The sequence below is a fragment of the Heterodontus francisci genome, chromosome 3 (genome assembly GCF_036365525.1).
Source record: "Heterodontus francisci isolate sHetFra1 chromosome 3, sHetFra1.hap1, whole genome shotgun sequence".
Taxonomy (NCBI): Eukaryota; Metazoa; Chordata; class Chondrichthyes; order Heterodontiformes; family Heterodontidae; genus Heterodontus; species Heterodontus francisci.
Genome location: NC_090373.1, coordinates 70,973,277 through 70,987,980, shown reverse-complemented (window position 1 = coordinate 70,987,980; position 14,704 = coordinate 70,973,277). Strand labels below are relative to the sequence as shown.

At 44.1% G+C, this 14,704-nt stretch overlaps 1 protein-coding gene across 3 annotated transcripts in view; it reads left to right on the top strand.

Moving 5' to 3' along the window:
• Positions 1 to 14,704, top strand: part of LOC137357118 (kelch-like protein 29) — a 544,808-nt gene that overhangs the window by 186,110 nt on the left and 343,994 nt on the right. For all 3 annotated transcript variants that reach the window (XM_068023180.1, XM_068023165.1, XM_068023173.1), the window contains exon 2: positions 10,347 to 10,660. In XM_068023180.1, the coding sequence (XP_067879281.1) occupies positions 10,388 to 10,660 (273 nt within the window). In that variant the 5' untranslated portion in view covers positions 10,347 to 10,387. The remainder of the gene's footprint in view (positions 1 to 10,346; positions 10,661 to 14,704) is intronic.

Genomic DNA, 14,704 nt, shown 5'->3' with positions numbered 1-14,704 from the left:
ATGGAATCCAGTTGCCAACAAATATGTAAATTACCAAGATGATAGTATTTATTGTACAGTACATGCAGTTATTCGTCAGTTACATCAGGATTGCTACAGGAAGATGAGCATTGTGTTATAGCAGAATGTAAAATATCAGTTTTTTTTATTCGTTCATAGGATGTGGGCGTCATTGGCCAGAACAGCATTTATTGCCCATCCCTAATTGCCCTTGAGAAGGTGGTGGTGAGCTTCCTTCTTGAACCGTTGCAGTCCATGTTGGGTAGGTACACCAACAGTGCTGTTAGGAAGGGAGTTCCAGGATTTTGACCCAGCAACAGTGAAAGAACGGCAATATAGTTGCAAGTCAGGATGGTGTGTCGCTTGGAGGGGAACTTGCAGGTGGTGGCGTTCCCATGCATCTGCTGCCCTTGTTCTTCTAGATGGTAGTGGTTGCGGGTTTGGAGGGTGCTATCTAAGGAGCCTTGGTGCATTGCTGCGGTGCATCTTGTAGGTGGTACACCGCTGCCACTGTGTGCTGATGGTGGAGTGAGTGAATGTTCAAGGTGGTGGATGGGATGCCAAACAAGCGGGCTGCTTTGTCCTGGATGGTGTCGAGCTTCTTGAGTGTTGTTGGAGCTGCACCCATCCAGGCAAGTGGAGAGTATTCCCATCACACTCCTGACTTGTGCCTTGTAGATGGTGAACAGGCTTTGGGGAGTCAGGAGGTGAGTTACTCGCCGCAGGATTCCTAGCCTCTGACCTGCTCTTGTAGCCATGGTATTTATATGGCCACTCCAGTTCAGTTTCTGGTCAATGGTAACCCCCAGGATGTTGATAGTGGGGGGTTCAGCGATGGTAATGCCATTGAATGTCAAGGGGAGATGGTTAGATTTTCTCTTGTTGGAGATGGTCATTGTCTGGTACTTGTGTGGCACGAATGTTACTTGAATCAACTGCAACTTGCCAGTACAAACATTTTAAGAAATTACCTTATCTCTATGTCATAATGCAGTTGCATGATGGTGCTCAAAATTATCCTTGAATTTCAGAACATGGTACAGATTCTGTAATGAACAACAATTGCTTTCCAACTATGGTGCCTATGTTGATCTTGATTTTAAAAATTCCGAGATTAGGATTCATTTCTGAAAATTTTGGAATAACTCTGAGCTGTTTTCAATATGCTGTAGAATATCTAGCAAGATTAAAGGTGAATGATTAATTTCTACCAGCTTTTCTTTTTTGTTTTGCACTAATGTTTCTATCACTGATATATCGGTCATAAAATATTGTACAGGTAACAGCTTCCAAATGTACTACAAATACAGAAAATCCTAAAAACTGCCATCTTGACCTGAAATAGTAAGCTGAAGGGTATGAGTGACAGGTTTTTCATTGCTTTTTCAGTATGCAATAATTTCTTACAGCCATTAAATAACAAGGGACAATCTAATTTTCTGTTGTTTTCTTGATGGTGCAGAGAAGTATTAGAAAAAAAAAATCTCATCCCAGAGTACAGATAAAATGTTTAGAGATACAGCACTGAAACAGGCCCTTCGGCCCACCGAGTCTGCGCCGACCATCAACCACCCATTTATACTAATCCTACACCAATCCCATATTCCTACCACATCCCCACCTGTCCCTATCACCTACCTATACTAGGGGCAATTTATAATGGCCAATTAACCTATCCACCTGCAAGTCTTTGGCATGTGGGAGGAAACCGGAGGACCCGGAGGAAACCCACGCAGACACAGGGAGAACTTGCAAACTCCACACAGGCAGCACCCAGAATTGAACCCGGGTCCCTGGAGCTGTGAGGCTGCGGTGCTAACCACTGCGCCACTGTGCCGCCCTCAAATGATTGACACAAATAATTGTATGATCTGGGTGTGAAATCTTATACTTGGACCATCTGTCCCTCGGGGGTATATTTTCCTCTGTTCACATTTTTTACAGCAAAAATTAGCTTAGTGTATGAACTGTCTGTTTTATAACCAAATCAATTTATCTGCTAAAATTAGAGAAAGAGGAATATCTGCCCCAATTTCAGAGGATATAGTGCATTTTTATAGTTGCAGTAGTTTTGGTGTGAATCTAAAATTAATGTATTGATTGTGCCATGATAGATTTGGAGTCAGTAGGTGCCACCTGCATAACAGCCAGACAATTTGTTACCCTTTGAGGGCATTTTTGAACCATGTTGGCAAATCTTTACATTTAACGTTTTGTGGAAAATAGTCACTGAAACTTGCTCAAATATTTAAAGTTTTTTTTAAAGACAACATGGCTGCAAAATTCGGCTTTGTAACACCCGTAATGTCAGCTCTACGGGTGCCATTTTGCTTCCAAAATGCCATGTGCCACACGCACACACTTCTGGCGCAATGCGTGCCAAACAGCATTTTACTGAGAGCGTTGGGCGGGCATTAGGAGCTTGCATTGAATATGTGCAGAGTAGGCAGATTTTGGGGTCAATCAGTGTGCTGCAATTTTCGATTTCACTGCTGCAGCTGACACTCTCTCCTAAATATGCACAGCTGAACATGTGTTCAGGAATAAGAAGGACTGGCCCTGCTCCATTTATTTTTTTATTATTTATTTAGCGATACAGCACTGAAACAGGCCCTTCGGCCCACCGAGTCTGTGCTGACCATCAACCACCCATTTATACTAATCCTACATTAATTCCATATTCCTATCACATCCCCTCAATTCTCCTACCACCTACCTACACTAGGGGCAATTTACAATGGCTAATTTACCTATCAACCTGCAAGTCTTTGGCTGTGGGAGGAAACCGGAGCACCCGGCGGAAACCCACGCGGTCACAGGGAGAACTTGCAAACTCCGCACAGGCAGTACCCAGAATCGAACCCAGGTCGCTGGAGCTGTGAGGCTGCGATGCTAGCCACTGCGCCACTGTGCCGTCCATCACCAAAGTTACTTAAAGGGATGATCGACAATTGACAAGTTAGTTGCTGATTACTTTGTACTGGCTCTGTTTGAGTTTGTGGAGTTTGTTAAAGTTGACGAAGTCGATAGTAAGTGGTGCTGCATGTGGTGACTTCAAGGTATCTAGTCAGACCCCTTGCTCCCAGACAAGGGTGTTGTAGTTACCACTCCCTTAGGGCTCCAGCATGATGGGGAGATGGAGTGGAGGCATCAAAGGAGGACAAGCTGTTCACAGGAAGAGGAAGGCTCTTAGTAGGAGGCCTTATCCACCTAGGGTCTTCTGGGAGAATTTCCATTGCCCCCACCTAAGGCAGGTGCAGTGTGTGCACTTTGCAAAGGCTACCTCAGATCAGGGCAAGAACAGTGCTGCCAGCAGCTGTGACAGTGATTATGACCCTAAGTTTCCTTGCATTGGGATCATTCCAGGCTGGAGCAGATGACATTTATAGCATCCCCTAGTTTGCTGCCCACTGCTGCATCAGAGAGGTGACAGATGCTCTTTATGTCAGGAGAGTGAAGTTTATGGTGTTCTCTCTGACCACAGAAAAGCAGGCAGAACTTGCATGTGACTTTGCCAGGATTTCTCCATGCTGCATGGTGTCACCGACTGTAAGTAGTGCAGGCTAGCTTTAAGTGGTGCTAGCATTGCATGAACTTGGGCCCCCGTCTGAGGCGTGCAGCCACTTGACACAATGTTTAGCGCTGGGCTGCTTGCCACTATTTTGTACATTTGCAGACAATACAAAATTTGCGTGCTGTCGACATCACTATTAATGAGCATAGGCTAATTGCGCGTCATGATTGCTGGTCCTTGTTTTCCAGCCTTATCCAATTTTTCCCCTTTTTATTATTAAACATTTATGTCTTTGTTTTTGTAGCATCTTACTGAGTGGGTCTGGCTAATGGCATCGGATGGAATTTTTTTCCTTCAGAGATAATTTCTTTTATGAATGGTATTAAACAAAGGCTCTGCAATGGTCAAATTAGCTTATATGATAGGGAACCAATTTTTATTGGCTCTTGAAAGTCTGTTTATCTTCAGTGGAAATCTCACCAGCAGATGAAGAAACTGCCACCAGTCATCAAACTGTATGACAGGCCGGTTACCACTTGAAAATATGGCCCTGCTGTAGTCCTGTTACATGTGACACAACATTCCTAGACCTGGTAATAACTTAATTCACTGCTACCAGATGCCAAAGACTAACAATAGAGAGAATTATAATACTGTTGGAGAGAGTTGAGAGATAATTCATTCTGGAAAAGAGCATATTACAGCAGAGCCTAATTGCTTTCTGATGGTTACAATGCTATCCTTTGTGGAGGAAGGATCCAACTATTTTATTGACATGGAATTTGACAGTGATGTTTAAAAAAATATATTTTGTTAAACTACAATCACAGCAGTAAAGCTGTGATAGCTCCTTGCAGCATTGATAAATTAAGTATAAAATATGATTAATTGCTGAATGAATAACTTGCCTGCTAAAATTCTGAAAAAAAATCCTCCGATAGAGAGCCCAGAATAAACAAAGGGAGGGGATGCTATACTGTTAGAACTTGAACAAGAAAAGATGACTCATAAGTCACCAGTTCACACACAACCTTCAGGGTAAGGGATCCATAATGTTCAGCTATTTGCTGGTAGCTGCAAAGGTATCACACCTTTGCTGCTGGTTTTTGAGGACGTAATGCCAGGGCCAATTCATGTGCAAAACTGAGGTGGATATAGTACAGAAACCTCATTATATTGTGCACCAACATGCCAATAGTTGAGTATGATATCTGCACAGAGCTGTACTTGCATCAAATTTAATTGTACACATTGCATGCCTTTGAAATTCATTAATCAAGAACAGAAATGTTGTTTGGAAGTTACTGACTAAGGTAAAGGTGAAAGTTTCAGCTTACTTTGGATAAAAGACAAGTAGATGGTGAGTACGTTGCTCTTGAATCCTCAGGAATGTGTCAGGCAAGCCCCTCACCTGCCAAGAATGAGGAAAATTAATTTTGCCACATGAACATTGATTTTAAACTGCGGATGATGAAGAAAGAACTTAGTTTAAAAAAACAATTGGAGACTTTGGCTGGAGAGAGACATTAGCATATCAACAGGCAAGTACCTCAAAGGACAAAGGAGCTATTCCCTGCTCCAATTTAATCCACAATGGACTTTTGATTACCAGACGTTGAAGCATTCCGGGTTAATTACCAATATGGCTGAATACACAACAGACGTGGTTGGGCCAGTTTTGTCACATGACTGACTGACTTGGAGTTTTCTGAATTTGAGTTTCCAACAAGGAATTTGAAATCAGAAAGTACTTTTCTCCTGGACTGAGAAGACCTCTCTCCTGTTTTCTCTCATCTCGCTCTCACCTGCTTCAGAAACCATTGAAGACATATGAACACCAAGAGAGAAAAGTCTCCTACAGTGAACAAGGTTTAAGAAGAATACTGGGCCCCAACAAAAAGTAAGAGCGGTCTACAATCAAGGACTCTACGGCGAGCTGGAAACACAAACAGTAACAAGAAACCCCCTTTTAGAGATCCAAACCCCTCCATTTTATTTTTCTTCTCTTTTCTGTCCCTATTTGCATGTATGTATCACGTGTGCATGCTAGTGTGGGCACGTTATATATCCATAGGCGTTAACCATATTAGAGTTTAAGGTTTAATAAATTTCACTTTTCTTCTTTAAACCTAAAGAAAACCTGGTGTGCTCATTTCTTTGTCTTATAATTGGAAAGCGGTGAACAAGGATCACAAAGGGGGAGCTCAAAGCAATGTGTGCTTAAAATTAAACCCTGTTACAATAAGACAGTAAAAGACCCCTAGACACCTTTCTCACCTGGTTGTAACAAATGGCACGGTCACCAGAGTGTGTTGAAGCTTGTTACTCTATGCAATAAAATGAGTTTTGTCTCCTTTTCCCCATATATTGAATGTCTTATCAGGGTTGTGTTCATTGTGGCAAGGTCTTTGGAGACCAAGTTCTTCACACAGGGTTAGGAAAAATTGGAGGGATAGTCATGTTAGCTGCTCTCTTGCATCTCCGAGAAGGCAGTTTGTTGCTGGCATTGTGGAAAGTTTAGAAACAGCTCCACTCTTCTGTCCTCTTGTGTTTTGTGGGAAGATCCAAGAAAGGAGAAAGGGTCAAAAGAAGTTGTGATACCATCCTTGGATTGAATCCTCATGTAGAACATCTGTGCAAAGATTATGTTTTTGTGCAAAAGGAATTTGCTACTCTTTTCACGTACACCTAGAGTCATAGAGAGATACAGAACCGAAACAGGCCCTTCGGCCCACCGAGTCTGTGCCAACCAACAACCACCCATTTATACTAATCCTACACTAATCCCATATTCCCTACCACATCCCCACCATTCTCCTACCACCACTAGGGGCAATTTACAATGGCCAATTTACCTATCAACCTGCAAGTCTTTGGCTGTGGGAGGAAATTGGAGCACCTGGAGGAAACCCACGCAGTCACCCGGAGAACTTGCAAACTCTGCACAGGCAGTACCCAGAACCGAACCCGGGTCGCTGGAGCTCTTATGGCATTCTGCGGGGAGGTGGTGGCGTTGTGGTAATGTCACTGGAATAGTAATTCAGAGACCTCAGCTTACACTCTGGGGACATGGGTTCAAAACCCGCCATGGCAGATGGCGAAATTTGAATTCAATTAATAAAGTCTGGAATTCGAAAAAAAAGCTATTCTAATGGTGACCATGAAACCATTGTCGATTTTTGTAAAAACCCATCTAATGTCCTTTAAGGAAGGAAATTTGCTGTCCTTACCTGGTCTGGCCCACAAGTGAATCCAGACCCACAGCATTGTGGGTGACTCTTAAATGCTCTGTGAAATGGTCTAGCAAACCAGTCAATTGTAGTAAATCACTACAAAGTGTAAGAAAAGGAATGAAACCAGACAAACAATCCAGCATCAGCCTACGCACCAGAAACGACAATGGCAAACCCAGCCCTCTCGACCCTGCAAAGTCCTCCTTACTAACATTTGGGGGTTTGTGTCAAAATTGGGAGAGCTGTCCCACAGACTAGTCAAGCAACAGCCTGATATAGTCATACTCACGGAATCATACCTTACAGACAATGTCCCTGACACCACCATCACCATCTCTGGGTATGTCCTGTCTCACTGGCAGGACAAATCCACCAGAGGTGGTTGCACAGTGGTATACAGTAGGGAGGGAGATGCGCTGGGAGTCCACAATATTGACTCTGGACCCATGATGTCTCATGGCATCTGGTCAAAAGTAGGCAAGGAAACCTCCTGCTGATGACCATTTCCCGCTCCCCCTCAGCTGATGAATCAGTGCTTCATCATGTTGAACACCAACTGGAAGGAGCACTGAGGGTGGCAAGGGCACAGAGTTTACTCTGGGTGGGGAACTTCAACATCCATCACCAAGAGCACCACTACTGACTGAGTTGGCGATTCCCAAAGGACATAGCTGCTAGAATGGGTCTGCGGCAGGTGGTGAGGGAACCAACAAGAGGGAAAGACCTACTTGATCTTGTCCTCACCAATCAATCTACCGTCTATGCATCTGTCCATGACCGTATTGGTAGGAGTGACCACCGCACAGTCTCTGTGGAGGTGAAATCCTGTCTTCACATTGAGGATACCCACCATCGTGTTGTGTGCCACTACCACCATGCTAAATGGGATTGATTTCAAACAGATCGAGCAACTCAAAACTGGGCATTCATCAGGCGCTGTGGGCCATCAGCAGCAGAATTGTATTCAACCACAATCTTCAACCTCGTGATCCGGCATTCCCCCACTCTATCATTACCATCAAGCGGGGGAACCAATCCTGCTTCAATGAAGAGTTCAGGAGTGCATGCCAGGAGCAGCACCAGCACCTAAAAATGAGGTGTCAACCTGGTGACGCTGCAACACAGGACTACTTGCATGCCAAACAGCAGAAGCAACATGCGATAGACAGGACTAAGCGATCCCACAACCAGTGGATCAGATCTAAGCTCTGCAGTCCTGCCACATCCACATGAGTGCAAAAGACAAGGTTGAAGCATTTGCATCCATGTTCAGCCATAAGTGCCGAGTGGATGATTCATCTGGGCCTCCACCTGAGGTCCCCAGCAGCACAGATGCCAGTCTTCAGCCAATCCGATTAATTCCACATGATATCAAGAAATCGCTAAAGGCATTGGATACTGCAAAGTCTATGGGCCCAGACCACATTCTGGCAATAGTACGGAAGACCTGTGCTCCAGAACTAGCCACGCCCCTAGTGAAGGTGTTTCAGTACAGTTACAACACTGGCATCTACCCAGCAATGTGGAAAATTGCCCAAGTATGTCCGGTACACAAAAAGCAGGACAAATTTAGCCCGGCCAATTACCGCCCTATCAGAATACTCTTGATCATCAGTATCGTGATAGAAGGGATCGTTAATAGTACTATCAAGTGGCACTTGATGAGCAATAACCTGCTTACTGACGTTCAGTTTGAGTTCTGCCAGGATCAATCAGCTCCTGACCTCATTACAACCTTTGTCCAAACAGAGACAAAAGAGCTGAACTCCAGAGGAGAGGCAAGAGTGACTGCCCTTGATATCAAGACAGCATTTGATTGAGTATGGCATTAAGAAGCCATCGCAAAACTGGAGTCAATGGGATTCAGGGAGAAAAGTCTCCGCTAGTTGGAGTCATACCTAGCAGAAAGGAAGATGGTTGTGGTTGTTGGAGGTCAATCATCTCAGTCCCAGGACATCACTGCAGGAGTTCCTCAGGGTAGTGTCCTAGGCCCAACCATCTTCAGCTGCTTCATCAATGACCTTCCCTCCATCATAAGGTTAGAGGCGGGGATGTTCGCTGATGATTGCACAATGTTCACTATTCGCAACTGCTCAGATACTGAAGCAGCTCATGTCCATATGCAGCAAGTCCTGGACAACATCCAGGCTTGGGCTGATAAATGACAAGTAACATTCTTGCCACACAAGTGCCAGGCAATGACCATCTCAAACAAGAGAGAATCTAACCACCTGCCCTTGATGTTCAATGGCATTACCATCACTGAAACCACCACTATCAACATCCTGGAGGTTACCATTAACCAGAAACTGAACTGGAGTTGCCACATATATATTGGGGCTACAAGAGCAGGTCAGAGGCTGGGAATACTGCGGTGAGTAACTGACCTCCTAACTCCCCAAAGCTTGTCCACCATCGACAAGGCACAAGTCAGGAGTGTGATGGAAGACTCTCCACTTGCCTGGATGAGTGCAGCTCCAACAACACTCAAGAAGCTTCATACTGTACAGGACAAAGCAGCCCGCTTGATTGGCACCCATCTACAAACATTCACTCCCTCCACCACCGATGCACAGTGGCAGCAGTGTGTACCATCTACAAGATGCACTGCAGCAATGCACCAAGGCTCCTTAGGCAACACCTTCCAAACCCGTGACCACTACCACCTAGAAGGGCAAGGGCAGCAGATGCATGGGAGCACCACCTGCAAGTTCCCTTCCAAGCCACACACCATCCTGACTTGGAACTATATCGCTGCTCCTTCACTGTCGCTGGGTCAAAATCCTGGAACTCCCTTCCAAACAGCATTGTGGGTGTCCCTACCTCACATGGACTGCAGCAGTTCAAGAAGGCAGCTCATCACCACCTTTTCAATGGCAATTAGGGAGGGACAACTCGCCGCAGGATACCTAGCTTCTGACCTTCTGATCTGACTTGATCAATGAACTGGGTTGTATGGCCCCCAACAAATGTTTCCTGTTATCTCAGCCTCCAACCTTGACGCTGCTAGTTCCCGTGGTTTATTGTTGCTTGTCTAGTCTCTAATTTCCCTTTATCTCTTCGTGAAGCAAGGACAGCATGTTTACACAGGCTGTTTGAGGCAATTAAGTAGTGAGTTGTACAATCCTAGAATAATGGTCAAATATCCCATCTGGCCAAAGGGTCCCTCACAACTACAGTGTTTCTTCTAAGATTATTAATGTATTCTAATGCTAAATCTACTAATGTTGACACTTTGGCCCCACTCACTTCACATAATGTGTAACGTTAGTAGTACGATTTAAGAAAATTGCTCATAAAGGTGTTATATTTCTTTTGTATTTATTCAGCAAGGTGGAAAGCTGATCATTTGCACAGTACTGTTAGAATATTTCATATTTTCAGGATAGTTTTAACACTGAAATAAACAATCATCAGAATAAGATGATGATCTTCTATGCATGATGCATTAGCAGTAAATGTAATATGATTCAGTTGTTCTGGCTTAATCGCTTGTACATTGGCAAGCTGTATAAACTACAAACTAATTTGCAAACAAAAGGTTTTTTTTAATGATAAATATGTTACTATCCATTAATATTAAAATATTTAAATTCCAGATCCTGTTGACTTCCGTTGAAAAGAAGAGTGCACTTTGGAGATGTCACGGCATCACAGCCGTTATGAGAGAGATTATCGCATTGGGTGGGACTGGCGGGAGCGAAACACCAGCTGCAGCAATGTAAATAATACCAACTGTAGCAGTGGCATTGCCAACAGTAACAACATCACTAACAGACCTGGTCTTCTGCCACTTCCAATTGTTCCCTCTCGTCTCTTAACTCCAGTCACACCTGTCTGCACTACAACAAGCAATGAGATGATGACAAGTTTAATGGCCAGCTCTGTTCCTTCCACAACAACAACTTCTAAGGTGGGATATGTTTGAAAATGTCCTGTATTATACACTGGTTTGTATTTTCACATTGCATGCAGTTAACAAAAACTCAGGCCGCAATTGTTTACACTGATTTCTGCTTGTTTTAAGCTGGCTTTTACCTTCTGGCATATGAGAGTGCGATTCTAAAGAAATTTCTGTGTAACTCGCCAACTGTCAGATCAACATCGGTTTCTACTTAACTTGTCCTTTGTGCCATTTCAGGAAATTGCAAGCCACACTTGTACACACTTGTATATTAGTGTACATTGCTTAACATATTCATGTGAAGTTCCTTTATCCACCATTTTAATGGAGGTATCAATCTATTTATTTTAAATGGGTTGAAGCTTCTGTTAACAGAGGCCTCTATCAAAAAGGAATGTCATTGGAATGCATTAAGTATTTGTATGTAAACAGAGTAATTTCACTATCTCTAAATAACCACCCACACTTTTTGGGATTTTCTTCTCCCTGCTGCTTTCACATGCGTTCAAATCCTCTGAAGAAGGAATTTTCCTCCACACAAGATCAGGGGGCAGGTTGTTCAACCTTGCCCGTCTAAGAGCGAAGTCCAAAGTACGGAAAGTCCTCATCAGAGAACTCCTCTTTGCTGACGATGCTGCTTTAACATCTCACACTGAAGAATGCCTGCAGAGTCTCATCGACAGGTTTGCGTCTGCCTGCAATGAATTTGGCCTAACCATCAGCCTCAAGAAAACGAACATCATGGGGCAGGATGTCAGAAATGCTCCATCCATCAATATTGGCGACCACGCTCTGGAAGTGGTTCAAGAGTTCACCTACCTAGGCTCAACTATCACCAGTAACCTGTCTCTAGATGCAGAAATCAACAAGCGCATGGGTAAGGCTTCCACTGCTATGTTCAGACTGGCCAAGAGAGTGTGGGAAAATGGCGCACTGACACGGAACACAAAAGTCCGAGTGTATCAGGCCTGTGTCCTCAGTACCTTGCTCTACGGCAGCGAGGCCTGGACAACGTATGCCAGCCAAGAGCGACGTCTCAATTCATTCCATCTTCGCTGCCTTCGGAGAATACTTGGCATCAGGTGGCAGGACTATATCTCCAACACAGAAGTCCTTGAAGCGGCCAACATCCCCAGCTTATACACACTACTGAGTCAGCGGCGCTTGAGATGGCTTGGCCATGTGAGCCGCATGGAAGATGGCAGGATCCCCAAAGACACATTGTACAGCGAGCTCGCCACTGGTATCAGACCCACCGGCCGTCCATGTCTCCGTTATAAAGACGTCTGCAAACGCGACATGAAATCGTGTGACATTGATCACAAGTCGTGGGAGTCAGTTGCCAGCATTCGCCAGAGCTGGCGGGCAGCCTTAAAGACAGGGCTAAATTGTGGCGAGTCGAAGAGACTTAGTAGTTGGCAGGAAAAAAGACAGAGGCGCAAGGGGAGAGCCAACTGTGCAACAGCCCCAACAAACAAATTTCTCTGCAGCACCTGTGGAAGAGCCTGTCACTCCAGAATTGGCCTTTATAGCCACTCCAGGCGCTGCTTCACAAACCACTGACCACCTCCAGGCGCGTATCCAGTGTCTCTCGAGATAAGGAGGCCCAAAAAGAAAAAAAAAAAAGAGAAATAACCAAAGTTGGTTTCCCAATGGTCTTTGTACTAAAATCAGAAATCTATGAAAAATCAGAACCAGCCAACATTAGTTTTAAAAGACAGATTTTGATGACAATGGCACTTAAAATGCAATGGTCCCAAAGTTCCAATAATTTGGCGTGACATAAATGTATCCTGGGGGGAGGGGAGGAGGCAGTCAGAATTTCAGACATAAAGAGGACACGCCAATTTTACATTCATTTAAATTCCAACTGTAATTCTGAATGCATTAGATTGAAGTTGATCATGTGCATGTGTCATTTCAGGTCACTTAGTGCAAAAGGTAATGCATTTGTAAATGCATTGATAGCATAAATATAGGTCTAATGTCTAAAACATACAAATTGTACATGAATGACAGCTAGCCAACATGACACTTCAACGTTGTTTACCATGTGGAATCATTAAAGCGCATTCAGCACTAGGGAGTCCCCATGGGGGGAGGTGGTTAGCAGCTGTCAGTCATTAACCTGCGTGTCACTTCCTTTCATGTCATCTTGCTTGCTGTATTTGCAAGTCTCTTCTCATCTATTCCTACTTTTCTACTGCTCTCCAGTTTTGTTTAAGCTATTTGTCATTCTCTGAGAAGTTTGAAGCTTTTTTCTTATTGGTTCCTTTTTTGATCCTTAACTTCAAATAGCTACATGTCGGTTTTGATTTAAGAGCAGTTCAGCTTTAAATCTTGCATGCTGCACTTTCAAATGCTTTCTCCGCACCTTCGCTGCCCCACATATTTTCTGGGCCTCCTGGTATAAGTAGCCAGTTGAAGGTGGGACATGCACCTTTGGCCCTCCCAGCAATATTTTTATAAGCTAATCCCAAGATTTCTGAGTGGATCAGTGGCAAGACTACTGGCCAAGTGTACCCATACAGAGGCAGAACGTGAGACTCTGAATTTTGGGGCCAACAAGTTTTTTTTAAAAAAGCCTGTGCCAAAGATTAAAGAAGAAATTGGGGAATGGACAGCTTGGATTTGCTTTCAAATGATAGAGCATTTCAGCATGTGACACTTTGGACTAAAAGGAGTCTCTCCAGATTTTGCGAAGCTGGAGAAATATGGGCCCGAATTTTCATTCCGGAATCGGGAACCTGATGATAGGAACATTTTCGGGTCCCAACCTGCACCGTGTCAGTGACGCAACGCAATTTTCAAATTGTCAGCCACTAATTGGCTTGGAGCCAAATCAGGGGCGTCGGGCATAGGCAGGAGGTGGGAGATAAACACGGGGGAATAATTTACAAGGCAAAGAGCAGCCATACTGGAAATGGATAAGCAGGGAGAGCAGAGGGCCTGCGGTGGTTTGGGCAGGCAGCCTATGTTTTTCTGTTGCCTCCCTGAAGCCCTGATCAAGACTGTGTCAGATAGAAGAGGTGTACTCTTTCCTCCATCTGGAAGAAGAGCTGCAGTGAGCCAGCCCAAACAGGCATAGCTAGAGTTGGCCATGAATGCCAGCAGCCTCATGTTCCTCTTGAGTCCAAACACACACTTTTTACAAAATCAAGCCTCTCAACTCTAGCGATGGCAACTCTATAAATGGCCACTGCATGAGCAACTGAGTTGAAATCACCTCTTTTATACAACTTTTTCACACTGCAGTCATGAGCACTCGTGGCTCCCTGCTGTGTTCCTGACAGCTATGCTCAAATGTGTCCTGGATCCTCCGTGTTCTCCATGCTCCCCATATTCCTAATGAGCTCCACAACAAGCTCAAAAAGCAATTAATTGGAGGCATGAAGGTTGCCAGCTACCCCCTCCACCCCCGCAATCTCTGAAAATTTAATTGGGAACTAGTGACACCTTCCAAATGTGCAATTCCAGGCCTGCCCACACCCGAGCTTGCCCCCACGAGTGATTGAAAATTCAGCCATGAAATGGAAATGAGTTTTCTGTATAAGTTTAACATATTGAAGGAATTAATCCTGCTTACTGGTCAGTTATTTTGGTACTGGGCAATTGTAGCACCTAGAATGATGGGTACTTCCCAACGCTTTCAAAGGTAACTATCGTCAATTAAATTAGTTTGAATTTCAGTTTTATGGTTGAAATGTCTGTGTGCATTTTGCTATCCTTGTTTACAAGATTTTTGTTGACTGAATATGCTGGTGGATTTTTTTTTATTTGACCTCTGGATATGGGCAATACTGCCAAGGACACATTTATTACCCATTCCTATTTTCCATGATTAAGGTGATTGTTGGCCTTTTCCTAGTATTCGTCTGTGGTGGTTCAGTTGGTAGCACTCTCACCTCTGAGTCAGAATTTAAATCTCACTCCAGAAACTTGAGCACGTGATCTAGGCTGAGATTCCAGTGCATACTGAGGAAGTGCTGCACTGTCTGAGGTGTCACCTTTTGGTTAGATATTAAATCGAGGACTCATCTGCCCTCTCAAGTG